This window comes from Sus scrofa, chromosome 2 (assembly GCF_054392235.1).
Source record: "Sus scrofa isolate SSC_HxYL_T2T_F1_AM1 chromosome 2, Sscrofa_HxYL_maternal_Yorkshire_Landrace_v2.0, whole genome shotgun sequence".
Classification (NCBI taxonomy): domain Eukaryota; kingdom Metazoa; phylum Chordata; class Mammalia; order Artiodactyla; family Suidae; genus Sus; species Sus scrofa.
Genome location: NC_139384.1, coordinates 3,009,063 through 3,035,465, shown reverse-complemented (window position 1 = coordinate 3,035,465; position 26,403 = coordinate 3,009,063). Strand labels below are relative to the sequence as shown.

Sequence of the window (26,403 nt, the reverse complement as noted above, 5' to 3'; positions counted from 1 at the left end):
CTGACCCCGGGAGCGGCCCACGCGGGGTGCATTTTGCTCTGAGCTCAAGGTGGATCCACAGCCTGGTCCCACCCCGACCACTTAGTGACAGAGACGGGGAAGAGCCCTGCACACGCACGCGACCCCGCACACACCATCCCGCACACGCACGGCCTGGCGCGGCCCCTCCCCTGCAGCCTGCTGCGCGGGGCTGGGTTTTGGCTCCAGAGTAGCCTTTGGGGGTCCTGGCAAAGGTCTGGAGGACACGGGAAGAAGGGGAGCGAGGGGTTCCTCTGGGAGCCCCCGCGGGGATAGCCCTGTGGCTGCGTCTCGTTCCGCATCTCCATGTGGGGGCCAGATGACTTGGCTGGGCTGCGCGCAATCCAGGGACCAAGAGAGGAGCACGTGCCTGCAGGACAGAGGCGGCCGCCACAAGAGGCTCTAGGAGCGTCCCCTTCGTGTCCACTCTGGTCGCTCGTCAGCGCAGTGCCCGGTCAGCGCTGGGCGGGGCAGAGGAAGCCCGGCCTGGTGGCACCAGGTCCATCTTGGCACTTACCTCGGAGCGAGGCTGGCAGGCTTGGTTCCCGTCGGCAGGTCCAGTCCTGCCCCCGGCTTCGCTGACTTCTCTCGGTTCATTTGCTGCAGGATTGAGTTCAACTCGCTAATCACGTTCGCCTTTGGGCCTGAGAGAATGGGGCTTTTGATCTCTGAGACGTCCCCCCACAGCTTGGAGGTCCTTGGCTGGATGACCTTGGTTGTCCCAGGCTGGACAGCGCCTGGCGGCGGCGGGGGCGCGGGCGGGGGGATCACAAAGCTGCCCACGTCCTCCTCCAGCAGCGCGTCCTGGAAAAGGGCGTTGCCTTTGTGGACTATGGGCTTCATTTTTGGCTTCGGAGGTACCGGGGGCTTGTCGACCATAAAAGCCTGCCCGTCTGCATAGACCGTGCAGGTGTCCGCGTTCTCCCCGCCCTCCGAGGACAGGGTGGAGATGCTGGACACCGTGGAGATGGTGCTGGTCGTCTCGAGGTGGTGGTCGCTGCTGCTCCGGCTGTCCACCTCCTCGATCCCGGAGTCCGTGACGGCGTCAAAGCTCTCGGGCGGCGGCAGGAACGAGGCGGGCAGACAGTTCGAGAGGCCAGCTGGCTTCTTGGCGTCTGCGGAGTTGGCTGGCTGGCTGGAGGGTAACGAAGGGGACTGGGAGGCGTCGTTTTTCTCCTGCTTGGCCAGGTCTGTGGGGACGGGGACAGGAGCGGCGCGGTCATCGGGGATCTCAAAACTATTTGCAAATTCCAGGGGGGGAGGCAGCGGCTCCGTGAAGATAAAATCCTCGTCCAGGTCCACGGACGCCAGGGGCGGGGGAGGGATCCGGAACGGCAGGATGGCCGCCTCCTCCACGGAGCCCGCCGCCGTGACGGTCCTGCTGGGCGCGGTGGCCGCGGGCTCGGGGCCGGCGGGCATCGGTAAAGCACCTTCGGTTTCGGGGACGCCTTCCGGCACCTCGGACGGCAAGTGGTCTGGCTCTGTTTCCTCGTCAGCCTTCTCGTCCTCTTCCTCCAGGAAGTCGTCCGGCCTGGCCGCGTCCACAGTGTGGACCATCAGCAGCCCGGCCGACTTCTGCTGGGACGCGTCCACGATGCTGATGAGCGTGCCCTTCTTGTCGTCCTTCCGGTCGGTCTCGTACTTGTTCTCCGTCTCCTGCCGCCTCAGGGGCCCCCGCGTGTTCTGCCTGGTGACCGGAGGGAAGCCTGCTTCCGTGCAGGGCCGCATTTTGGTATCGATGTAGAGAGGCTTGTTGAGGTCGGCCTTGGGGGCCTCCCCCCTGGGGCCCTGCTGGGACTCCTTCATGGCTCTGTCCCTCGCGGAGAGCGCCAGGGCCAGCGGGGAGCTGGGGTCCAGCAGCCTCCCTGTGAGCGGGTGCACGTAGTTCTCGGGCCCGGCCGTGCTGCTGCTCTTGGGGGGCACCGCAGGGCTGCCCTCGGGCCCCTTGGCTTTGGATGTGGGGTTCAGGGGCCTGCCGGCCTCACCCTGAGCCCCGGCCTCGCCACCGCCCGCAAAGTGGTTCTCGGCCTCCCTGGGGGCCGCCGCTGGCGTGGGGGACGCGAGCGGCTCGGCGCCGTCCTCCTCGCCGAACTCGGCCTCCTCGGGGAAGGTGGAGGGCCGCGCCCGGGGGGCGGGCGGCCCCAGGCCCACGTCCTCGTCGCCCAGGTCTGTGGACAGGAAGGCCGGCGAGTTCCTCCTGGCTTCCAGCCGCTTCTCCCGGTCGCGGACGGCCCCGGCGATGGCGGCAGCGAAGGGGCTGCTGACGGTCAGGCTGTCGTCGGGCCGCAGCTGGCCCGGCTGCTCCGAGGCCTGGGGGTCGATCTCCATGCTGCTGGCCTGGCTGCTCTTGCCGCTGCTGCTGGTGGAGGGCTCCTTGACGATGATGGTGGGGATGGCGATGGCGCACGTCTTCTCGGGGCTGTCCTCCACGTTGGACTGCTTCACCAGCATGCCCTTGCGCCTGGCGGGCTTGGCGGGCACGTACACGGCCTTGCTGGCGATCTTGCCCACCTCGGAGTAGGGGTTTTCGGGCATCTGGCCCCTCTTGCCGCGGAAGGTGCCCTGGGCGGCGGCGGCGGCGCGGCTGTAGAGGTCCTCGGAGTCCAGGGAGTAGCGGTCCAGCTCCCTGCGGTAGTACAGCCCCTTCTCCCTCACCATGGTGGCCACCGTGTCCGAGCGAGGCGCGGGGGACACCTTGGCGGCGGCGTTCTGGTTGAACGCGGGCTTGATGGTCCCGTAGACTCGCGGAGTCGGGGACTTGGGGCAGTTGTAGGCGGTGGGGGAGGGCGGGGGCGGAGACGGGGGCACCGCCTGCGGAGGGGGCGGGATGTCCTCCGAGGTGTCCGGCATGGACAGGCTCCTGGTGAACTTCAGCATCGGGGGGGCCAGAAACTGTCGCTCTTCCTCCGTTATTCCTACGAGCAGAGACAGGGTTAGGTTGACACCGCGGCCGTGACCCACGCCCCCGAGCTCCGGAGTGGCGTGCCGCCCCGTGTCTCCGCACACGCACGGAGAGTCACGGTGCACGCTCGTTGACGAACACAGCACAGCCCAAGCCACAATGCCAAGAGGTCACGCGGCCCATTCCGACCTCCCCCGCATCAAGGGAAAGAGAAGCAAGGCGGAGGCGCTGGAAAGTGCTGAGTGCGTGCTGCTGAGACGTTCCGCCCGGTGCCCCGAGCGGCAGGCGTGAGGGGCGCGACCCAGGCCAGAGGGCACCTGACTCCTCGGGGCTGCGGGTGCATGCAGGGCGGGGGCGGGCTGGACCCAGAGGCACCCCTGCATCAGGCTTGGCCAGGGGCCCCCAGGGGGGAGATTTGGGACCCCGGACGAAGGCTGTCACGCTGCCCTCTGGAAGAGGGCAACGTGCACGCAGGGGGTGGCTTCGCCGGCCAATGGGACGCGGACGGTGCCGCCGTGGAGGGGCACAAGCGCCAACGTCCTGCAGGTGTGAGGGGAGGCCTGGCACCCTGGAGCACAGGGACCCGGGATGGCCTCGCCCACGTGGCAGCAGGGACCCTGGGGTACATGGTAGGAACCTGTCTTGTTGCCCGACTTCTCTGGGCTCCCTCGTGCCTCAGGAGGACACCCAGCGGCAGGGAAGGCCCGCGACGGGAGGGTCCGGCCCTCTCACCCGAGACCCCCGCCGAAGCCAGGAGCAGCGCCTGGGCAGAGGCGTGGCTGCGGCCCCAGCCAGCCCCTCTGGGTCCCGCCTGAGACGCCCCGGGCTGAGAGGCCTGGTGGGTCACCACAGTCCCAACGGGGCCCAGGTCCGTGTTGGGCGACCTGACCCAGGGAAGCCGTGGTGCTGCGTGAGGCAGGGTGCCCGTGTGTCGCCTGGGTGGGCTTTCCGACTCTTCTGACCACCCAGGGTATACACCTCAACAGCACGCACTCGGGGCGGGAAGCCAGACGCAGACACAGACGCTGACAGACGTCGAGTGCCAGGGCCTCACGTGGGGCATGCGGGTGTTTCAGGGAGATGAGGGAAGGAACTGCTTCAAGGGAGAAGCAGCTCCCAGGACAGACGACAGTAAGGATCCCAGTGAGAACTTGGGTTCGATAAGGGTATTCCAAATTCCACATACTCCTGTGGGGACGCTTCGGCGTCGCCAAGAGGGCTGCTAAAAGGTCCTCCTCGTCGCGCGACTGCGTGCGCTGGGGCCTGACAGTTACGTGCCCAAGGAGTAATGATTAAGAATACGCCTTATAGAGCAGACTGGGGTGCATTCACAGGACAGATTGCAAACTGTAAGGTCCACTAACCTGATAGAAAGATTCTGCTGTCTGACAGGAGGAAATCAATTGTTATTGACCAGTCACAGAGCCGGGGGCAGGACGCGGTGTGTGGCTGGTCTGCGTGGCCCTGAGCTCCCGGGAGGGGCTCTGAGTGCCAGCAGGCGCCACCTCCCCTCACTGTTTAGCTCCTGCCGGCTGCAGTCCCCTCGGACTAGTGACACAGACGCCAGGCCTCAGACCACGGTGCTGGACACAGAGCTGGGTCCCCAGGGGCCGTCTGGGTGGCTGCCAACGTCCCCCCGTGTCCGGCAGTGGCCTCAGTGTCTCTGAGGATTTACACGGTAAGGCCCATGCTGGGTCACCTCACCAGGGGACTGTCTGAAGGGGTCCCCTTTCCCTGGCCTGGAACAGGCAGTAGGAGTCACCGTGACGGGGACCAGGGGGCACACAGCATGTCACAGCCTCAGGACGCGAGACCCCGACCCAGCCGCCCTTAGAAGCGTGTCCCTTGAGCTGCTCCACGAGGCATGGCAGTGGTGGCCGCGGGGACGAGGGGTGCGCGGGGAGGAGACCCACGCGCCAGGGCCCACTCTGACGGCGCAGGGGCGGGGGCTTCCTGGACCCGGGCCACCACCTCCCCCCCCCGACGTGGCTCTCAGGGTTGGGGTTGGTACCCAGAGGGTGGAGAAGTGCCGGCCGCTCGGAGGGTCAGAGTGCTCCCTGGGGGAGAGACCAGGTGCCCGCCCTCCAGGAGTGGGCTGGGGGTCGCTAGGGGCGCTGCCAAGGGTGCTGAGAGCCAAGGGGCACCTTGGCGGGTGCGGCCACGCTGCTTACCTATTGATTTTTGCCTTCGCATCGTACCTCGAGGGAGGCCCAGAAACGGGCCTTTCGGGCTCCCGGGAACAGTGGGCGTCATCACGGCGATCCCCTGGCGCTCGAACACAGACTGCGGACCAGAGGGCCGGCTGAGCCCGCCGGCCCCCGGCCCCCGGCCCTGCTTCCCCGGCTGCTTCTGGGAGCGGCTACGTCTTCCGGCAGGACGCACCAGCAGCCAGGACCCCCGAAGGGCCCCCTCCACCCTCCAAACACTGGCGAGCCCTGCTCGGTGAAGCCCTGGTCTGCCTGACATGGACCAGCTGAGAGAGGGGCCTGGACAGATGTCCTGTAGGAAAGGCCACCCAGCAGTGGGCTCCGACCACGTCCCCCTCCGCAAAGTCAGCCGACAGCAGTGGCTCCCGGAGGGGTGCGAGCTGAGCGCGGTGCTGTCTGGAGCGCGTGGACCCTGTGGCAGGCGGGCTGCCCTGGTCCTCCCCTGCCTTCTGCTCCAGGAGGAGCCTGGCGCACACCTCCTTCGCCCTGGGCAGTGCCCCCCCCCCAGCATGTTGCTTTCTTCACTGTCAAACTGAGATTGCCCCCCCCCCGCCCCCGGGGCACTGGAGGTGGACGCAGCGCCAAGGGGAACGCAGGTGTGAGCTTGAGGGCGTCTTGTTGCACGGCTCCTGTGAGCTTGGCCTGCCCAGGCTCTGTGCCTGGAACCGCTGAGAAGCAGCCTGCCCGGGGGACCGGGTGGCTCTGCCGGCCCTCAGTGGCCTGTGGTCTCTGCTGCCTGCCTGGGGTGGGGGCAGGAGTGGCACCGGCAGTGGCTCTGAGCTGGGCTCCGGGTGTGGCCCCTGGGAGTAGCGGTGGCCTGAGCCCTCGGAGAGGCGTGTCCTCCTCCCGCGGGGTCCCAGGGGGTGTGCGGAGGCCCCTTCCACTCCCGGGGGCGGCCTGCTCCACGCTACGGGAAGACCCCGGGCGAGGGACGGGCAGGCCTGTCCCCCAGCCTGGCCTGTCCCCCGCCGCGGGTCTGCACTGCCCTGGGGCCCCTGGTCTGGGCAGCTGGGGCATGTGGCCGCGACCGCTGCCACCCGCCCTGACCCCCCTGCTCCCCCGGCCACTCACGTTCATGTCGGAGACGGACGGGAAGCACCGGCTGGTGGGCCGCTGCTTGATGGTGGCCACCCTGGTCTCCGCCACCACGGCCTCGGCAGCTCGGGACGGCTTGGGGGCGGGGACGATCTCGTCGGGTTTGTCTGCAACGGGAACACGTGGCCGTCAGGACGCGCGTCAGCGAGCGAAGCCCCCACACGCGGTCGGGGGCGAGGGACCTCGTTAGGAAAGTGCGCTTTGCCTCTTCTCAGAGCTGTCACTGCGTGGGCGGTTCGTCACTGTGGGGTGGGGCATGCGTGCTTCTTGGCCACACACCTCTGCCCTGCAGGACCCTGTTCCCCAAGCCGCGCCCCAGGGCTGCTCCCGGCAGGGAGGGAAGGAGCCCCTCGCTGCAGCCTCAGCCCCGGGGCCAGGGGCTCCTTTGTTCATCCTGGCGTGGTTCCTTCTTGGTCGTGGGAACCAAGTCAGTGTTTGGAGTCTTCCCTTCTAGGAGCTCAGGGGTGAGGCCCCCTCACAGCCAGGGGCAGGTGTCAGGGTCTGAGGCCCCCGCCCGGGGCAGAAGCCAGTGGGACGCCCGCGCCCTCTTGGGGGCGCCCCTCCCCGACAGCTGGGCCTCTCAGTCCCTGTGAGCAAGGGAGGGGCAGCTAGTAGTGCTGCTTACAGATTAAAGGGTTACTTAAAGATTGAAGTTTAAAACATTACTTTTTGGGGAAACTCTAAACCTGGGCACATCTGGGCCCTGCCAACCTCCAGCCTCCTGTGCAGGCCGAGTGCGGGCCCCGGGGTCTGGTCAGGCCTGGCATGGCGCAGGGCCCTGGTTCGCTGAGGCAGGGCAAGTCCTGGGTGGGGGTGAGGCGCCACGGGGGAGCGGGAGGCGGGCACTGCACTCTCCTGGCCCCGCAGAAGGTTCTGTCCACGAGCTTGAGGGCTTCTCCCAGCCGACTCCAACCATTCGGGGGCCTCGTGACTCTGGCGTAGCTCATGTGTCCCAAAGGCTGGGGCCTCTGGGGTCTCACCGAACCACAAACTGTGAGGCCAGTGTGAGTGGAGGATAGGGGCTCTGGGCACCGTGGCAGCCCTGGTGACGGTAGCTGCCCAGGTGGAGCTCAGTCCCTGGAGATGTGTCCTCTGAGCGGCCCAGACCAGAGGAACTGCGGGAGGGGGCCGGGCAGGCACCCACCACGGCTGCCCCGCTGCACAGGAGCCACAGACAGGGCTCTGGCTCCAAGGGGCTCCTTCCTGGTCAGCCCCCCGTGGTGTCCTGGGCCAGTGTCAGTGAACCACGGCCAGAGGGCCAGTTCCTGCCTGCACCTGTTCCCGAGTGGTCCTCGACCTAAGGCATCTGCGCCTAGAAGGGGTGTTGAGAGAAAGGAGCGCCCAAGGCCCACAGAGCCTGCGACATACACTGCCCGGCCCTCTCCGGGAAACGCCTGCCCACCCGGGACCCACGGTGGGTGGTTCTAGCTCACCTGCCAGGGGAAGGCTGTGGGGCTCAGGTGCAGGAAGCAGGGGGAGACCTTTCTCCCTGCCCTCGGCTTTTGGCCTCCCCCAGTGGACATGGGGCAGGGGACAGGTCAGCATCTGCCCCAGGGGGAGCTGGTTGGAAACACCCACCTCTTTGGTGCGGGCACAGGGACACCCCTGCTTCGGTCACTCAGCCCCGCCTTCCTCCTCACCCGCATTGTAGGTGCCACTTGTCACCCTGCCCCCCGGGCCCGCTTCTGCCACCTGTGTCCCTCTTCCTCCCACCCCTACCCCATCCGTGTGCCACCTCCGAGAGGTCTGGGCCAGGGTCCCATTCAGGTTGGGGTGTAACTGGTTTCTGTGCTGGCCTTCCCCACCCGCACCCCATCGGCTGTAGGACCCCGGGTCCCACGTTGGCCTCCATGCCGAGCCCACGGTGACCCGTGGACCCCTTGGCCCTGCACAGAGGCTGTTGGCTTTGCTTCAGTCGAGGTGCCGCTGTGTCTCCAAGGATGGCAGGGCGCCGGGTCTGGCTCCGGCATTGGGACCTTGGCCACAGGGTGGGCAGTCTTCACAGGCCGCGCCTTCGCTGCAGCTCAGCTGGGCTCCAGCCTGGGGCCTCCAGGAACACGGGCCTCGAGCCCGGGGAGGCGTCCTCTGGGACACCGCAATGGGGCGCTCCCTCCGCTGTGTGGGGGCCAGTTGGGGCACAGCAGGGGGCGGGGGCGCCAGCGCAGGGCGGCGCTCCCAGGTTGGAGAGTTCGGCCTCTGGGCCTTCACGAGGCTCTTGTTTCTGGCCGGGCCCTGCAAGTCCGTTTCTTTGGTACTAACCCTCGACGGAGCTCCTGGGGCCGGTCCCCCCCTCCCCCAGCGCGCCGTGGTTCTGCTGCTCAGCGTCCTGGAGTACAACCTGGAATCTTCGCAGGCCTGGAGTGAGCAGGCAGAGGACGGTGGTCCTGGGGCCCAGGCAGGCGGCAGGCACCCCCGAAGCACACCTCGATGGTGGGTGCATGCAGGTGAGGCAGCGGCTCCATCGTACATGACGGCGGTGGCCAACCTGGAGGAAAGTCGAGCACTTCAGCCCTGGTCAGAGGGGACAGTAGTTCCCATTCTGCAGACAGAATAGCCGAGGGTCTGAGATGCTTAAGGGCGTTCATGCAGGTGCAACTCCGGGACCCGGTGGCACCTTGGGCTCCATTTGGGGCCACCTGGCTCCTGCGCCCACCTTTGGGCCCGGGGTGCCAAGCCCTGGCTGACAGTGGAAACCTAAGGTCGCTGTCGGGATGGTCTGCCTGGTCCAGCCAACTGGAAAGCCGGGGCCCCAGGCCCACTGCAGTCACACCGTGTCCCGGTGCATCCGCTGGAGCCGTCGTGACCTTGAACGCGCATATCCTGCTCTTTGCTGCACTTCTCCGCCCTCTGGTCTCTGGGCCACTGGAGCCTTCTTTGAGCCAGAACACGGAGAGCTCCTTGGCTTGTGGGGTCGTGCTGGGGGCTGTTCTGGTTTCAGTGAGAGCTGGTTCGTGCAGGTCAGGTGCAGGGGGACCTCTGCCTTGCTTCCCTGTGGGGCCGGGTCCCCTCCTGGCCCTTGTCTCAAAGGGAGGCTGGCTCTTGACTCTAGACTCTGCTCAGCACCCCCGTGCTGGAGGGTTTGTTTACCGGAGCTTGAAGGCTTTTAAGCAAAGCTGTGAGACTGTGGGTTCCTGTTTCTTGTTCTAGGTTCATAGGGATTGTTATGCTTAATTTATGAAAGCCTGGAGTCGGGGCTCTGCTCAGGGACTCAATGAAGGGGATTAGTGAATCCAGCCCCCTGCAGTCTTAAAACGAAGTCCTCTGTGACTGAGAGCAGTCCTGCAGACAGGTCTGCACGCTGTCAGATCCTAAGGGACAGTCTCGTAATGAGCCGATGAAGACACTCCGGAAGCGAGGCTGTGTTTTCATTTTCTAAGCCAGTGTCCGGTCTGTTTAGAAGACAGACGGGGTGCCCACGGCCCACAGGCTGTACACGCCCTGGGTGGGGGGTGGGGGTGTACTCGGGCATGGGCAGAGCACACGCAGCCACGTCCCTCGGAACCAGGGCAGGGCTGGTGTCCTGCCCGTCTCCAGAGTCCCCACCTGTGAGCTCTCCCTGCTCCCCCTTGGCAGCAGGGTCACCCGCCTGCCCACGCCCGTCCAGCAGACCCCACGGGCTTTGTAGGAGGCGTTGGGGAAAGCACGCCCAGGAGGGCTCAGCACCCTGGCTGAGGGGAGCCTGCGGCCGCGTTTCCTGCCCCCCGTCTCCCACCGTGGAGACCCTGGCTCTCAGGCCTGCGCCTCTTGCCTTCGGCCACGTGCCAGGCTGCATCCAGGACCCCCGCCTCCTCAGACCCTGCGGAGCGCGTCCCGGCAAGGCCCGGGGAGACTCGAGCCTTCGGCCTTCGGGCCGGTGGGCTTGCTCCGGGGCTCCCGTCACTCCTCGTGACCTGGCACGAGTTGTCTTGCTGGCCTCTCTGGAGGGGCAGGGCCGCCCATGGCCTGTCCCAGGGTGAGCGGGCGCGGGGTGGGCTTTCCTCGGAGACACCGGCTTCCAGGAGGAAGGCGAGGCACCAGACGTCCGAGCTGCTGGCGGGGAGGCCGCGGCGCAGCCCGAGTGCATCCTGTTCATCTTCCCAGGAGGCGGCGCGGGGCCGGGGCCGCCGCTCTGACCCAGCAGGCCGCTCCTGGCCTGTGGGCTCCGACGGCTGTGGGTGCAGCTTCCACCTGGAGCTGCCCTGGCGCCTGTGAGCCCGGCGTTGGGGCTAGAGTGGGACTGATGGGGGCGAGGACGCTCACGTGGCTCCCTTCGCCGCCGTCCGGAGGAGTGGCCCCTCTCCGGACACCTCCCGAGCCTGCCCTGGCCCAGGCCGGCCGCGCCGGGCACAACTTTGGTCCTCTCGTCGCGGTCGCTGGTTTCCGGGGCCCCTGGGGGAGGGGGGGTGGAGCCCAGGGGCCGGGTGGGGGCTGGCCGTGTGCACCCCTGAGGCTCGACCAGCCCGGGGCTCGAGCGGCTCCCTGATAGCATGTTCTCGGCTGGCCCTGTCACAGCTGCGGGGCTCGGGGAGCCCCCATGGCGCGTGCTGCTCGGGAAGGAGTGGCGGACAGAGGGGCCGTTCCTGCCAGCCGGGGTTGTTCGGGGCAGCTCAGGGAGTCACGTGACGCCTGGGCATCCTCCATGTGGCCCACGCTGTGGATTTCCCAGGCAGCCCCTGCGCGGGGGTGCGCTGGAGGCCAGCACCGCTCCAGAGAAGGGCTGTGGGGGTTGGCCTGCCTCTGGGGAGACGGTGGGTGCTGCAGGACCCGCCACCTTGCCCCCAGACCCTGCCCTGCTGGACTCCCAGACCCTGCCCCCGCCTGGCTTTTCCTCCCTGTGTCGTGCCTCAGCAGCGGTGCCCAGCCTGTGAGAGGCCCTCCTGCCCTGCACTGGCTGTGCTGCTTTCAGCCACAGGCGTGCTCTGCTCTAGCAGCTGGGTGCTGCTGCCGGGTGCGCCCGGCACCCGTGGGCTTGTGTCTCAGCCGTTCACAGCACAGAGGCTGGGTCCCTGTCCCCGCGCCAGCCCTGGGGAGGGGAGCGGCTTTCCTGGGAGTTAAAGGGAGGCTGCCCCTGTCCACTGCCAAGGGGCCAGCAGTCAGGGATCCAGGCAGCTGCCTCCCATCCCTGGCCCAGGCAGGCGCAGCTGTGACAGGCCGCGGGTCCCACTGGCTTCACAGTCACAGTGACGTGGACAGGACTTGGGGACACGCAGAACACGTCAGGGGGACCACAGACGGGAAAAGCGGGGTGCACGTAACAGACTGAACGGGACTCGTCCCGGGGCTGGGCTCCCCCGCAGGACCTCAAGCAAAGAGAGGACAGTACAGGGTCACGGCACAGTCACACGCACGCACGCCGAGAGCCACACGGGGCGTGTGGGCGGGGCCGAGACAGACAGTGGGCGCCCTTACCCTTCTTCTTCCGGACGGAGGCTTGCGAACAGAAAGGGAGCGTGAGTGGCCGCGGCGGCTGGGCTGCCTCGCAGGGGCGCTGCCCCGTCCCGCAGCCCCATCACCAGACCCTCGGCTCCTGGGCGCCTGGCGTCAGCAGCGCGGGCGATGCGCTTGGGGAACGTGGCGGCGGGTGGGCTTCCCTTTTGACTCGCCCTCCAGCAAAGTCGCTTCCCACAGTGGCGGGGGCGGGGGAGGGTTGTTCCTCCTGCCTGGTCCCCAGCACCAGCCAGCGCGGACTGTGTGAGCCGAGGCAGCTCGTGGGAAGGTTAAAGGGGAGCTGCCCGCGGGTCCTCCTGGGGGAAGGCCTCTTGGAGCCCGCCTGGCACGTGCCTTCTGGTTTTGGAGGAGCGTGTGCCGTCATTTCTAGTGTCATCCCCCCTGTCGCGCGCCGGGCCAGGCCCCTGGTTGAATGGGATTTTCCTGACCAGACCAGGTGTGGTCAGGAGGGGCCAGAGGAAAGGGGCTTTGGGGGAACTACGGGTTCTGGGTGGGCGTGGGCAGCCAGGACACTCTTCTCTAGGAGGCCTGGACCTTGGGGCTGAGCTGCAGCGTCTAGCCCTTTGGTGCAGGGACAGGCTGGGCGCTCGGCGAGGACGGAGTGGATGGGACCCTCCCAGAGGAGCTGCACGAGGAAGGGCCCCTCCACACTGCTTTTTGGAGGGGAGGGGGGAGGGCCAAGGGTCTCGCCCTGACACTTGGACCAGATGGGGGGCGCCAGCGAGGACGCTCCCGCTCCCTGGACTGGCTGGGCCCGGCGGGGGCGGGGGCTCAGAGTTTGCTTTGTGCCCTGACCTCCCTGGACAGGTCCCCCAGGCGCTCACCCTTCCCTGCCCACCGCGCCCTCTAGGCGGAGCCTCAGAGCCGCTGGCCCTGCTGTGTGCTCAGAGCAGCCTCGTCGCCGTGACTCCCCAGTGTGCCACTCAGCTAGCACCTGGGAGGCTCACGCCACCAGCTCCAGAGTCTTCCCTCTTCAACAGCCCTGCGGCCACTAGACCCGGGGCCCAGGTCGCTCTGCATGTCCTTCCCCAGCCACGTGACAGGCTCCAGGGGCCACGCGCTCTGTTCCTTGTAGACCTTTCGAGAAGGCACCAGGAGCTCCCTCAACCTGGCCAGCAGCTCCTCAGACCCACCAATTCCACTGCTATCTGTGCCAGACCCCAGGCTGGGGCTTTCTGGGCTGAGCCCCATACAGCAGGATGGATTTCGGGGGGCACCCTAGTCATCAGGGGCCACAGTGGGGTGGCTTACCTTTATCCACTAGTGAGAGGCCCAAAAATTCAAAACAAAACGATGTTAGACGAACCAAAAAGAGTTTGGGCAAAACTGGTAGCCACCCCCGCAGCCAGCAGGACCCCAGTGGGCCAGCACGGGAGTCTCGCATACAGGGGCGCTTCCTGACCCGCTCCCAGGTCAGGGGCTAGGAGAGGCGCAAGCCAGCAAGCAGAGGGCCATGCGCGGGCGGGGGCTTCGCCGAGGCCGGGCGTGCTGGGTGCTGGCGACGAGCAGGGCAGGGCAGGCGCGGCTCTTACCGAGCTCCTCCAGCTCTGAGGTCATGGACTTGGAGCGCAGGGTGAGGGCTGTGGTTGGAGCCCGCTTCGGAGGGGGGGGAGCTGAGGGGGCAGACAGGAGAGGCGGGGTAAGACCTTGGCCCCAGGGCCGCCCACCCCACCTTCCGGGGGGGGGGGGACCTGAGCCCAGGGTGGGGACGCCGGCAGGGGTCCCCCTCTGGAGTCATGAGGGGGATGTGTCTGTAGGCTCCACAAGGGCTGAGATGGGCCGGGACCAGGCAGGGCGCTCAGGAGGGACCAGTTCTCTCACAAAGACCCCTGTCCCTCTGCACTCAAGCCCCAAGCACACCTGGTCCTCGGGGGCCTCTCGTCTGTGGGGACACAGTGGCATCTCAGCACGAGCCTGCAGGGGAGAGCCTGGTCCCTGCCCTCTGCACCTGCTAGGGACTAACAGGGCTGAGGATTCCAGCAGCCTCAGCGGAGTGGGGCTCTCCTCCGTGGCCCCCTGGCCCTCCCCCCGGCTCAGGGGCTGCAGGCCGTGCTGCCTCGCAGGGCTGGGGTGGGTTTCTCCCTCTCCCCTCACACCCTCCCTCCCCTCTGCAGCTCTGGGCCCCCTCCTCCAGGCAGCCCTCCCAGGCTGTGCTGCCTGCTCTCCCCCAAGCCCAGGCCGAAGGCTCCTGGCCGGGTGGGTGGGAGGGGTGTGCACACGCGTCCTGGGGGAGATGCTGAAATGCTGCAGGTCCTCACATGGGCCCCCGGCCCCCAGCTGCAGCCTCCCTTGGGAAGGAGGGTGCGCCTCTCCCTTCCACAGACCAGGCCCAGCTGAGCACAGCCCCGGCCTGGGGCCGCCACTGCCGTGCGGGTCAGCCGGGTCCCCTCCCCTCCCCTCCGGTTCTGGTTGGTTTCCCAGTGGGGGTGGAAGGAGATGGGGACCCAGGCGGCTGAGCGGAGGGCCCCCCCCTTGGGAAGGCCCCCCCCCCCTTGGGAAGGGCCCCCGGGCACCTTTCTTCCTGGCTGTGTCGTCCGGGTCGAGGCTCCTGGTGACCGTCACCACCTTGAGGACCAGGTGATTCCCGCCCTGGCGGATCATGTTCACCACCTGCCGGTGGCCGACCTTGACCACGTTCTCACTGTTGACCTGCAGGGGAGGGGGGGGGTGTGAGCGAGCGCCGGCTGCAGGGGAACCGGCGAGGGCCGAGGGCCAGGAGGGCCCGGAGCCGGGGGCTGGGCCTGGGCCGGCAGCTTTCCAGGAGCCAGCGTCCCTGTGTGACCTGAGCGCCAGAGGTGCCCCCCAGGCAGACCCAGGAGCAGTGTCCTGGCCCCCAGCTCTGCGCCCGGTGGCAGCGTGCTGGGCACTTTCGTGGTTGAGAGCGAGCATGACACCTCAAAGCTTCTTGGGCGTGGGACGCGCGTCACGCGGACACGGCCCGTTTCCTCTGGGCCTCTCCTCCGCTGCCGCCGCCTCCTCCTCCGCCGGGAGAGGCAGAGCTCGGCTGACAAGGTGCTAGAACGACGGGACAGCCGCCGCCGCTGCGTAGTGGCCATGGCAGTGTCCACACAGCTCTCAGTGCCCATCAGAGCCTTGGTCTCCGTCCGTCCCCCTTGTGGCGCACGTCCGGGGCACAAGGCGACGCCTGGCAGGCAGCAAGGGAGGCAGACCCGGCTCAAAGCTGGGGCGGGGGGCTTCCCCCGGCTGCACCTCCCTTGGCTCACACCCCCAGGTGGGCCCTGGCACCCGCTGTTCCCACAGCTCTGGCGGGAGCGCCGGGCACGGGGGGGGGGGCGACAGGGCGAGGACGTTTGTGACCAGTCGAGCGTGCCCCGATGATGAAACGCTCATAGCACCCCCCAGAGCCCAGGACCCCCCGCCCCGTGTTACTGTGCCTCTTCCTCCTGCTGTGGGCTCCTTGAAAACCTTCGCAGTGTGGCCAAGCTGCAGATGGACGCGCCAACGGGGCTGGACGGCCTTGACAGCAGCACGGGGTGGCCAGACCCAGGCGAAGCCCGAGACCCCCCCAGGCCTGGATGAGCAGCTGCCCAGTCAGCCGGCCCACGCTGCCCTGGGCGCCTGGACTCCCTCGCTGCCCAGGAGGGCCCCTCGGAGACTGGCCTGGTCCTGGGCAGCAGGGTGGTCTTCAGAGTGACCCCGGCAGCGCTCCTCCGTGCCCGTCTCCGTGGAGTGTGGTCAGGAAGGAAGGAAGGTGGCGGGAGGACGAGGCCGTCCCGGCGCTGCTCAGGGCAGGAGCCAAAGGCCCAGCTGGGTCAGGCTGCGGTCGCCCCGGGCACAGGCTCCGAGCCACGTGCACCAGGACAACAGCTGGGCTCAGGGCACCATTCGTTCACTCACTCACTCATCCCACCAGCGGCCTTGCTCGGAGGGCCCACTAGGGTCCAGGAGGGACAAAGCAAGCTGGTCCGTTCCCACCGGGGCGGCGGGCGGGGGAGAGCTTCTGTTCCTGTAGGGCAGTCGGGCAGCCCCCAGGGTTAGTGCACAAGTGTCACTTCACGTGTGCTGAGTGCCACCTGAGAAAGTGCTCTGGGCCGATGGGCCAGCCGGGCCGAGTCCCAAGGTGGGAACGAGCCTGGCATTTCCTGGGCCTTGACTGCCAGCTGAGACGCTCGCTTTTGGCCACGAGAGTGACGCGGCCAATGCACGTTGAGGAGGATCAGTCACTCGGGGCCGGGGGTGGGGGTGGGGACGCAGCAGAAGCAGAAAGGGTGGGCTCCGTGCTGGGGACCGTGGGTGGTGGGGCCTGAGGGAGGAGGAGAGGCGGGCAGACTGGGGTCAGGTCTGGAGCCAGGGGTCAGTGAGGACAAGGAGGCGGTGGGGGGCATAGGACAGGGCCCAGGTGAGATGAGCCGCCGCTGGGCCTCTGAGGCCTGTGCTGGGGCAGTGCAGGCTCAGGGGATCTGAGTCCTCACAGGGCTGCGTGCTGAGTGGCTGACAGGTGGAGAGCCGGCTCACACCCCATGGCTGAGGGCAGGGAGGTGGAGCTGGGGACCTGGCCTCTGGCTGTGATCCAGCCATTCACCCGGCTGTCCCACAACCCCCAGTCAGGCCTTGGGCCCAACTCTCTAGAACCCCGGATCTCCAGAAGCTTCGGTGTCTGTGGGTTCCTGGTAGCTGGACACTGCCCTCCTGTGACCTGGGGTTTGGGGGCGGCCTGCTTGGTCAGAGACACTGCGAGCAGGGACTGTTTTGAGGAAGGTTCTTTGGAGGAATTGAGCTGCTGACCGTGGGCTCTCAGGCTGCAGGGCACCTGTGCCCGGAGGAGCCTGTGAAGACAGAACGGAACACGGGGCTCCAGCAAAGTCCCCGTTCTTCAAGCCCCTGGAAGTGCCAAGCCGACAGCCCAGCTTGCATCCTGGCTCCACCTACTCGCTGGGGGATCTGGAGTGGCCGCCTGCCCTCTGCGCCAGCCGCCTTGACTGGGAAATGGGGGTGAGGCAACTGGGAGACCTAAGGCGCCCACTGCGGAAAAGGAGGCCTTGGCTCGGCGGTCGCAGCCGGGGCGCTGTTGTGATTTTGGAGAAACGAGTGCTCCGCTGGCGCGTTCCCCGCACGGCGTGTACCAGCATCCCTGCCTTCTCCCCACTAGACGCAGCCGCAGCCCCTCCCCCCAAACGCGACAGTCAAGACTGCCTCCAGACAAGGCCACCTGTCCTCCGGGAGCCCAGAGTCCCCCTCGGCCGGGAGCCACTCCCTGGGCTCTTTCCGTTCACCCCCGTCCGGCCGCTCTTCCACGACGCCTGTCCTCCGGTGGTGGTGACAGGGGAACTGCAGCCAGAGCAGCATTCAGGGTGTACGGTGTGGCCACAGCGTCTACTCAGAGCGGAAGTGTCTGCTAGGATTCTTTTGTCTCCCCTGGAGTGAAAGCTTTTTGGTATTTTTCTATTGGCTTAATTTTCTGTGTACGTAGCTTGGGCCCAAGCACTTCCTGTTGCGTAAATCTCTCTTCGAGACGTTCAGATACCGTGGGTGTTACGTTTGTCTTCTCGAAGGCGCTGCTCCTGAAGACGTCTCTCCTCGCGGCCTCCGTCCTCGTTACTGTCACCCTCGGGGCTCCTTCCCATTCTGTCCCGTGTTGCGTCTCCTGAATCCTAGACCCCATGTATGTGTTTATTTGAGTCAAAAACCTCATTGTTGGTAGAGGGCATTGTCTAGTGTCCCAGGAAAAGGAGTGTGGGCGGTGAGTTTCTGAGACATTGTCTGCTTGAAAATGGCTTTATCTGCACACTTAAGTGGTATTTTGCCTGGGTATAGAACTGGAGGTTAGAGGGCAAGGCAAAGTAAGCTCCCAAGACTCACTCTTCTGCAGGGAGCAACTGCTAGGTCTGGGCAGAATAGAGCCCCCGTCCCCAGACCACCCGGAGCAGGTCCTGCAAGCTCCAGAGTGTGAACAAAGGCAGCCAGACCTCGGGGCGGGGGGACAGCTGGGCCATGGACACAGCGTGGCGTGAGTTCCTCATGCTCGGGTGGAGACGGCAGCCTTTCTGGCTTGAGAAATCTGAGGACAGAGTCCATCGTGGCTGCAGCTGCCAAAGCAAGGGGCAGACCCTGGAGGAGAGAGCCGGAGAAGAGGGGCTCCCTGTGTAGACCCCCCCAGATCTCTGAGGACGGAACTGTGTGTGCACAGGGCCAGCTCAGACACCGGAACCAGAGTCTGAGCTGCTGCCACTGCGGGCTAGGCAGTCTGCAGTGTGAGCCTAGCCAAGGTCAGTTTCAACTAAAACAAAACTATCATCAACATGCTCGCAAGAAAAGTAGGAGAGTCCAGAGTTGCACCTGACATTCACAGTGTTCAGGACACGGTACAAACTCGGTGAGTCCATAGATGACCAAGGTGTCGGGATGATCAGACAAGGACTTTTTTTCTGTTTTTGTTTTTTGGGGCCACACCCGCAGCACGTAGAGGTTCCCAGGCTAGGGGTCTAATCGGAGCTGCAGCTGCCAGCCTGTGCCACAGCCATAGCCACATGGGATCCAAGCCGCGTCTGCAACCTACACCACAGCTCAAGGCAACAGCGGATCCTTAACCCACTGTGCGAGGCCAGGGATCAAACCTGCGTCCTCACGGATACTAGTCAGATTCCTTTCCACTGAGCCATGATGGGAACTCCTTATTTTCATTCTTATTAAAAATATGTCTGACTGTTTTAGACTAGAACAACATTCTTTTGTGGGGTTTACACCGGGAGTGGATGTGATACCTAAGCTAACTAGAGCCCAAAGGAGGGCAGGGGTGGGCAGACACACCAAGATGGTGCCAGCGTTTTATGTTTCGTGTGGAGTATGGATCCTAAGTGGACCGAGTAGTTAGACGTGGGCTGTCATCCTGAGAGCGAGCCACCACTACAGAGGGTGTAAAAAGTACAGCTAAAAGCCAGAAGAATGGAGTTCAGAAAATCGTAGTCTAAAAGCAGAAAAGGGATGGCTGTGTGCAGGCCGGCAGCTGCAGCTCCGAGTGGACCCCTAGCCCGGGAACCTCCACATGCCACGGGTGAGGCCCTAAAAAGACGGGGCGGGGGGAAGGAGAAGAGAGGAAAATAGAAGAGCTAAACATAACGTCTCTGCTGGAGAACCTCCATAATCATATTCAATGTTAACGGGATAAAACGCCAGTTAAAAAGCAGATATTATAGAAACAGACTAGAAGACCTGAATATGCTGTTTGTACGTGGTAAATACAAAAACAGAGATTAAATACATAGAAAAGAGATTTCACAGGCAGAATGGCTGCGTTAATATCAAACACAGTAGACGTCAAAACACACTTTGGACAGAATGGGAGAAAGGCGTTTCAAACGATGCAGCCGGCAAGGGCTTAATCTCTAAAGTGGACAAACACCCTATACAACTAACAGCAAAGAAGCCAACAAGCCAGTTGAAAAGTGGGCCAAAGACCTGAATAGACCTTTCTCCACAGAAGATACACAGACGGCCAGCGGGCACATGAAAACATGCTCCACCTCACTAATGATTAGAGAAATGCAAATCAGAGCAACTCTGAGGTGCCGCCTCACACCAGTCAGAATGGCCATCGTTAATGAGTCCACAAATAACAAATGTTGGAGAGGGTGTGCAGCAAAGGGGCCCCTCCTGCACTGTTGGTGGGCGTGTAAACTGGCACAACCACTGTGGAAAACGGTATGGAGGTACCTTAGGAATCTCCTACATAGATCTGCCACATGACCCAGCAATCCCACTCCCGGGCATAGATCTGGACAAAACTTTCTTTGAAAAAGACGCATGCACCTGTATGTTCACTGCAGCACTATTCACACTAGCCAAGACATGGAAACAACCTAAATGTCCACCCACAGATGAATGGATTAAGATGTGGTATATACAGACACAATGGAATACTACTCAGGCATAAAAAAGAGCAAAATCATGCCATTTGCAGCAACATGGATGGAACTAGAGACTCTCATACTAAATGAAGTGAGTCTTTTTCTAAGAAAGACACACACCCTATGATATCACTTCTGTCTGGAATCTAATCTACGGCGCATGTGAACCTTCCACAGAAAAGAAACTCACGGACTTGGAGAACAGACCTGTGGTTGCCAAGTGGGGGAGGGAGTGGGATGGACTGGGAATCTGGGATTAATCGATGCAAACTATTGCCCCTGGAATGGATAAGCAATGAGATCCTGCCGTACAGCACTGGGAACTCTATCTAGTCACTCAGGATGGAGCAGGATGGAGGATAATGTGAGAAAAAGAATGTATGTGTGTATGTGTGACTGGGTCACTTTGCCGAACTGTAGAAAACTGACAGACCCCTGTCATCCAGCTGTAGTGGAATCAATAAACATCATTTAAAAAAAAACCCAAAATACACTTAGGCAATTCTTCAAAAAGTTAAACGTGGAGTTATAGTATGATCCAGAAACTCTACTTCTGGCATATTCCCAAGAAAGCTGAAAACCTACGTTCACACAAATAACCTGTGCACAAAAGTTCCTAACAGTTTAATTCATAGCAGCCAAAGAGAGGCTGAAGGAATGAGAATGGCTGTGGGCAGGTGTTTGAGTCTGTTCTGAAGTGACGAAGTTTCTAAATTCGGACTGCGGTGGTGAGTGCCCAGCTCCGTGAACAGACCCGCATCCCCGGGAGTGTGTGATTCAAAAGGCTGCCTTCCGGTTGTGTCTTTTTCGGGCTGTGCCCGCGGCACATGGAGGTTCCCAGGCCAGGGGTCGAATCGCAGCTACAGCTGCCGGTCTACACCACAGCCACAGCAACTTGGGATCCAAGCCATGACTGTGACCTACACCACAGCTCACAGCAATGCCAGATCCTGAACCCACTAAGCGGGGCCAGGGATCGAACCTGCCTCCTCATTTGTTTCTGCTGAGCCATGACGGCAACTCCTCAAAAGGTTGCATTTTATGCTGTGTAAATTATATCTCAATGAAGCTGGAAAAAACGGACTTAAGGAAAAGAGTATTAGCAGAAATAAAGAGGGGTATTTGCTAATGAAACGAGAGGCCGTTCAGAGGGAGGGTATTACAGCCATAGACATCTATGTGCCTGATAACAGGGCCTCAGCAGAATGAAGCCAGACGGGACAGAACTGAAGAGAAACAGGCAACACTGCAAACAGTAGATTTTTATATTCCCTTCTTAAATTGATGAGACAGCTGGACAGAAATTTCAAAAAGACCGCTGCTCCCCCCGCAGAGGGAGAACCGTGCGAGTTCTGTTCTCCGTCTTCTGAGACTCGGTGATGTGCTGTGGCGTGACTTGCTTTCACTCTCCTCCTGGGAACTCGAGAATCCCTTTTCATCAGGGAAACTTGCATCCCTCAGTTCCAGGAAGTCCCCTGCAGTCCTTTCCCGAGCATCTCTCTGGTTTTCTCGTTGAGGCGCCTCATTCAGCGCGTGCTGGGCCCCTGCACGGGCCTCCCATCATCCTCCCTTCCCAGCTTTCTGGGAGGTGCTTCTCAGTCTGTCTTTCCATCTATCAGAGTGTTCATGTCTGCTGTAATAATTGTAATTTTGAGAGCTCTTGTTCTGTTACTTTAAAAAAGAGCATTTTGTTCTTACCTGCCGGATGCAGCATCTTCTTTTCTTTCACTGATCATGTGTAAAACTATCTTTCATAATCTCATTCTCCCTGCACAGATGATCTGTTTCCCCCCTTTTTTCCTCCACAGTATGATTGGGGCTTTGTCTTTCATAGTAATAATTCCTTCGTCAGCATCTCGTGCTCCTTGGCAGGATGCTCATGTTTAGTGGAGACCCCTAAAAAGTTGCTTTCTATCCCAGCCAGCCCTTTGGTGAAAACTGACAAACGGATCCTAAACTCTCTATGGCAAGGCCGAAGACCCTAAAACAGCTACTGCAGTATTGAGGAAGTGCAGAGTCAGATGACCGACGCTGCCCGAGTTCAGGACTTACTACAAAACTTCAGCAGTCAGGCACTGGTGGAAAAACAGATAAACAGATCCACGGGGCTGAGCAGCGTGCCCGGAAATAGAGCCGCACAGAGATGGGACCCGGTCTTTGACAAAGGAGCAAAGGCAGCTTCGATGGTCTTTTCAGCAGTGGTGCTGGAACAACAGGACACCCGCCTGCAAAAAAAATCTAGATGCAAACCGTATACCCTTCACAAAATTAACCCCAAGTGGGTCACTTACCTAAATGTTAAAATTATAAAACTAGAAGATAGTGTAAAAGAAAATCTAGGTGACCTCACGTTTAGACCTCAATGACTTCTTAGGTCAAAAAGCATCTAAAGCACTATCCTTAAAAGAAACAATCAACCAATAGGACTTCATTAAAATGAAAAAATTCTGCTCTGCAAAACAGAGTCAAGAGAATGACAGGATAAACCACAGATGGGAGAGAATTCTCGCAAAACACAAAGGACCAGCATCTAAAATACACAACTCTTAACAAGAAAACAAACGACCCAAATAGAATTGGGCAAAAGATCTGGACACCTCACCAGCGAAGGTACATTCAGATGCTCATTATCACATCTTTAGGGAAATACGAATGAAAACAGCGAGCTACCACGCACCTGTTAGAGTGGCCAAAGTCAAGGGCACAGCAGGGCCTCGCCTCCTTGCCGATGGGCACACACAGTGGGTAGAAGGTTTGGCGGTTTCTTACGAGACGAAACATCCTGTTACCACGTGACCCAGTGCTCATGCTCTTTGGTGCTTCTGTCACCCAAAGAAGCTGGAGACCTCTGTCTATGCGGAACCGTGCAGGAGAGTGTCTACAGCAGCTTTTCTTCATAACCGCCAGAACTTGGACACAACCAAGATGCCTTTGGGTAGATGAGTGGAAGAAGCACCTGTGGTCCCTCCAGATGATGGACTATTACTCCGCGATACAAAGAAATGGGCTATCAAGCCCCTAAAGGACAGGAGGAGCCTTAAATGCACCTTGCTAAGTGAAAGAAGACAGCCAGCTACATGGCATTCTGGAGAAAGCCAAACTGGAGACCATAAAAAGATCGGGGCGGGGGGTGGGGGGATGAGCAGGCGGAGCCAGGGCCTTTCCAGAGCAGCGCTGTTCTGAGAGATGCTGTCACGGCGGGTCCAAGACATCACGCTTTGGTCCAGCCCACAGACCGTGCGTGGCGAAGAGGGGACCCCCGTGCAAACGGTGGGCTTGCGTTGATAATGACGCGTGGACAGTGGTTCCGCGGTTGTAACAGGCACCGCACCAGAGCAGGATGTTAAACGGAGGAAAGTGGGTGAACGGGGAGGGGTGAGGGAGTGCGGGGGGAACTCTGCTCTTTCCGCTCTGATTTTTGTGTAAATTAAAACTGCTCAAAAATAAAGTCTATTAAGGACAAAGGAACCTCAATTCTGCAATTGTTGTTCTCTTGGCCGTGGCGTGCAGCAGCTTGACGTGGGATCGTGGCTCCTAGACCAGGGACTGAACCAGGGCTGCAGCAGTAAAAGTGCCAAATCCTAACCACTAGGTCACCAGGGAACTCCCAATTTTTTATTATGTCTTTTTTAAAGGGCCGCACCCGCGGCACATGGAGGTTCCCAGGCTAAGGGTCAAATCAGAGCTACAGATGCTGGCCTACACCACAGCCACAGCCACCTGGCATCTGAGCTGCGTCTGCGACCCACACCACAGCTCATGGCAATGCCGGATCCTTAAGCCACTGAGTGAGGCCAGGGATTGATCCTGCGTCCTCAGAGATGCTAGTTGGATTCGTTAGCACTAAGCCATAATGGGAACTCCTAATTTTTTATGGCAGAAAATTGTTCTGTGAAAAAGAAAAGCAAAGAGCCGGTTCTTCTGGACCCCTGTAACCTCATCAGCCAGGGCCAGCAGGAGCAGCTGGGGCCAGTCCAACACCTCCATCACCCCGGCCCCCAGGGTCCCAGCCTCCTCTCTGGGCTGAAAGCAGTCCAGCCAGCTCATTAAAAGACAACGCCACATGTTAAAAACACAGCCACACTAGTACGATCTCACCTGGATTCCTCCTGTGCCCGAACAGTCCATCACGGCTGAGGGGCTCCTGTCTCCTCACCATCCCAGCTGCACAGCCAGTCCGTCCGAGTGGAGCAGAACCCAGGCCACGCGCTGCACCTGCCAGCACGGCTCCTTCGTCTTTTTCGCCCTCCGGGTTCCCGCTCCTCTGTGAGCCCCTCTCGACCATCTGCCGAGGAAGGGTGGCCGTCACGACCTCGGTTTTGTGCCCTGTGGTCTCTGTGCTCTGTTTTGTCACCTTCTGCCGGCAGGAGGCAGGAACTCGGTTCAGGTTTGGTTTGTGGTAGTTGGACGTCACCAGGAGTTGGGGGGGCTGCTGTGAGCCCCCACGTCAGAGCCCTTGAACGTCTGCTCGTGCTGCTCGTGGCTTTCGGGGATGCCAAGATTTATGGGGGGGGCTGGTGCAGGACTGTCGGCCTGGTCCCCTCCCCATTAGCTGGTCACTGCCTGGACTGGGTGCTGCTCAGGCTGTCACAGGGCAGTCTCTTGCTTCTGCTTTTCCTTCTCTGCTTGTTACCTGGAAGAAGTTTTAAAGAGAAGCTTTCCCTTCTCAGTTGTTCAGCTGCCCTGAGGCGCAGGACAGAAAGGGCAAGATGCCTGCTTCATTCTTTCCATTCACCAGTTTTCAGATTAACGAACTCAGTCCTTCAAAAGTGGCCCATCCTTTAAAGTGTCGTTACGAATTCAGGGATGTTTAAAAAACACGTATGTACATTTTTTTGGTCTTGTCCATGGCATGCAGAAGTTCCCAGGCCTGGGACCAAACCCACACCACAGCAGCAACCAAAGCCCCGGCAGTGATCCTTAATCGAGGAGCCACCAGGGAACTCCTAAAAGCATATTTAATACATTTGCATCCACTGTGACAACTATGCTTTGTTTTTAAAACAAATCTTTGGAGTTCCCATGGTGGCTTGGAGGTAATGGACCTGACTAGTATCCATGAGGATGTGGGTTCGATCCCTGGCCTCACTCAGTGGGTTAGGTAGGATCTGGTGTTGCCGTGAGCAGTGGTGCAGGTCGCAGATGCAGCTCCGATTCGACGCCTAGCCTGGGAACTTCCACACGCCGTGGGTGTGGCCTAAAAAGACAAAAAATAAAAAAAAAAACCCAATCTGTAATTTCAGGACCGTTTTAGAGTGACAGGAGAAGGGTGAAATCACTGGGGGGCCCTGTAGGCCCCACCCCATCTGCGCTCTGATGCGCGGTTATGTTGAGTGCGTACCTGGTCCCGGGAATGAACCGACTCTCGCGCACTCCAACTAAAGCGCCGTCTTTCCAGACTTCTCTGTTCCCCACTGCCCCTTCTCTGTCCCAGGAGCCCCTCCAGGACCCCGCGTGACGTCTGGCTCCGTGCGCTGAGACGGCGCAGACTTGCCTCCCCCTCGCGCCCGTCAGGGGTCTTGTGGATCATCTGCCCTTTGGGGTTTTTCTGTGCTGATGAGACGAGGCGGGTGTCGGGAGAAAGTGCCGTCCCGTGCGGCCCGCTCGCCTGGCCGAGGTGCCTGTCAGGCTGTCCCCTCCTTTGCACTCTGTCCTCCGTCACTGCGCAGCCACACCCGTCTCTGGGGGCGGGCTGTCCGTGTGCGTTTCAGGGCTGCTTCTGCCCGGAGCTTCGGCTCCGCTTCCCTTTGACTCACTGATTCCGTTGTTTTGTCAGCAGGTGCTGGTGTCGGACTTTGCATCAGCCCCGGTCCGGCTCTACCCAGCCACGTGGACCGCTCCCGCCATCGCCCGCACATGCCACCTGCCTCCAGCCTGTGTCTCCACCTCCTCCTTCTGGCCCCGCAAGGGCTCTGCTCCTATTCCTCTTGGGCTCCGTTGTCCCGCCTTTGCCCAGCGGGGCCTCTTCCCTCCTGAGCCCCTTTCCCGTGACCCTGAATGTCCTCGGTACCGTCCTTGCTGGTGACACGTGTTCTGGGCTCTGTGAGCTCATGCTCATCATTGGAGCTCAAGTTTAGACGAGCAGGGCTTCTCCTTGAATGTTCGTATCTGCTCTGCACTAAAAACCTGGGTTCCAAAGACTGACATTAAGGCAATGAGTTATTTCCTTGCCCTGTCACCTGCCATCTATCATTAAAGTCATTAGACCGTGTCGGGCTACCAGTGTCAATGTCATTACTTACAATGTAATTACCGAAAAACCTTCCGGTTTCTGTTCACCTTGCAGTGCTATACAAACTGTCAACTGGAATAACCTCTCTGTTAATGCCATCAGTTTAATTTGCAATTATGTTCATGTATATTATTTTGGTTTTTATTTTAAAAATTCATTTATTTAGTTTGGCTGTGCCCACAGCATGCAGAAGTTCCCAGGCCAGGGATCAAACCTGAACCACAGCAGGCACCTGAGCCACAGCAGTGACAAGGCGGGATCCTTAACCACTAGCCCACCAGGGAACTCCCTTTTTGATTTTTAAAATGTTGATTTGTGAAGTATTTACCCAATTTAATAATTTAATCTACAACAGTTTGTATTCAGAAAAGTCTTTTCTTTCTTTTCCGGTGCCTTCCCCCGAGGCAATGTTAAATGTAAAAAAATCCTGGGGAGTTCCTTGGTGGTTTCGTAGTTAGCACGCGTCACTTTCATTGCTGCAGCCTGGGTTCAATCCCGGATCTGGGAACTGAGATCCCGTATCAAGCCACTGCACAGCACGGCCAGAAAAAATACTTGTGTGGGGATTATCCTTCCATTAAAAAGAAGAGTTCCCATTGTGGCTCAGTGGTAACAAACCTGACTAGTATCCGCGAGGATGCAGGTTTGATCCCTGCC

General features: G+C 61.4%; 1 protein-coding gene and 1 long non-coding RNA gene across 23 annotated transcripts in view; one reads left to right on the top strand and one right to left on the bottom strand.

The window, feature by feature from the left end:
• LOC146405023 (uncharacterized) overlaps positions 1 to 25,731 on the top strand; it is a 42,633-nt gene extending 16,902 nt beyond the window's left edge. For 2 of the 3 annotated variants that reach the window (XR_014836729.1, XR_014836730.1), the window contains one exon: positions 25,294 to 25,731. This is a non-coding gene — a long non-coding RNA (uncharacterized LOC146405023). Of the gene's footprint in view, positions 1 to 25,290 lie in introns of all 3 variants that reach the window. The other variant, XR_014836728.1, reaches the window with a different exon arrangement.
• Positions 1 to 26,403, bottom strand: part of SHANK2 (SH3 and multiple ankyrin repeat domains 2) — a 513,576-nt gene that overhangs the window by 11,227 nt on the left and 475,946 nt on the right. For 6 of the 20 annotated variants that reach the window (XM_085010447.1, XM_085010455.1, XM_085010448.1 and 3 more), the window contains 8 exons: positions 14,163 to 14,298; positions 13,183 to 13,262; positions 12,901 to 12,922; positions 11,611 to 11,631; positions 6,199 to 6,329; positions 5,092 to 5,203; positions 4,285 to 4,305; positions 536 to 2,933 (listed from right to left, as the gene is read on the bottom strand). In XM_085010447.1, coding sequence (XP_084866573.1) covers positions 536 to 2,933; positions 4,285 to 4,305; positions 5,092 to 5,203; positions 6,199 to 6,329; positions 11,611 to 11,631; positions 12,901 to 12,922; positions 13,183 to 13,262; positions 14,163 to 14,298 — 2,921 coding nt within the window. Of the gene's footprint in view, positions 1 to 535; positions 2,934 to 4,284; positions 4,306 to 5,091; positions 5,204 to 6,198; positions 6,330 to 8,560; positions 8,947 to 11,610; positions 11,632 to 12,900; positions 12,923 to 13,181; positions 13,263 to 14,162; positions 14,299 to 26,403 lie in introns of those variants that run through there. The other 14 variants (XM_085010449.1, XM_085010462.1, XM_085010452.1 and 11 more) reach the window with 11 other exon arrangements.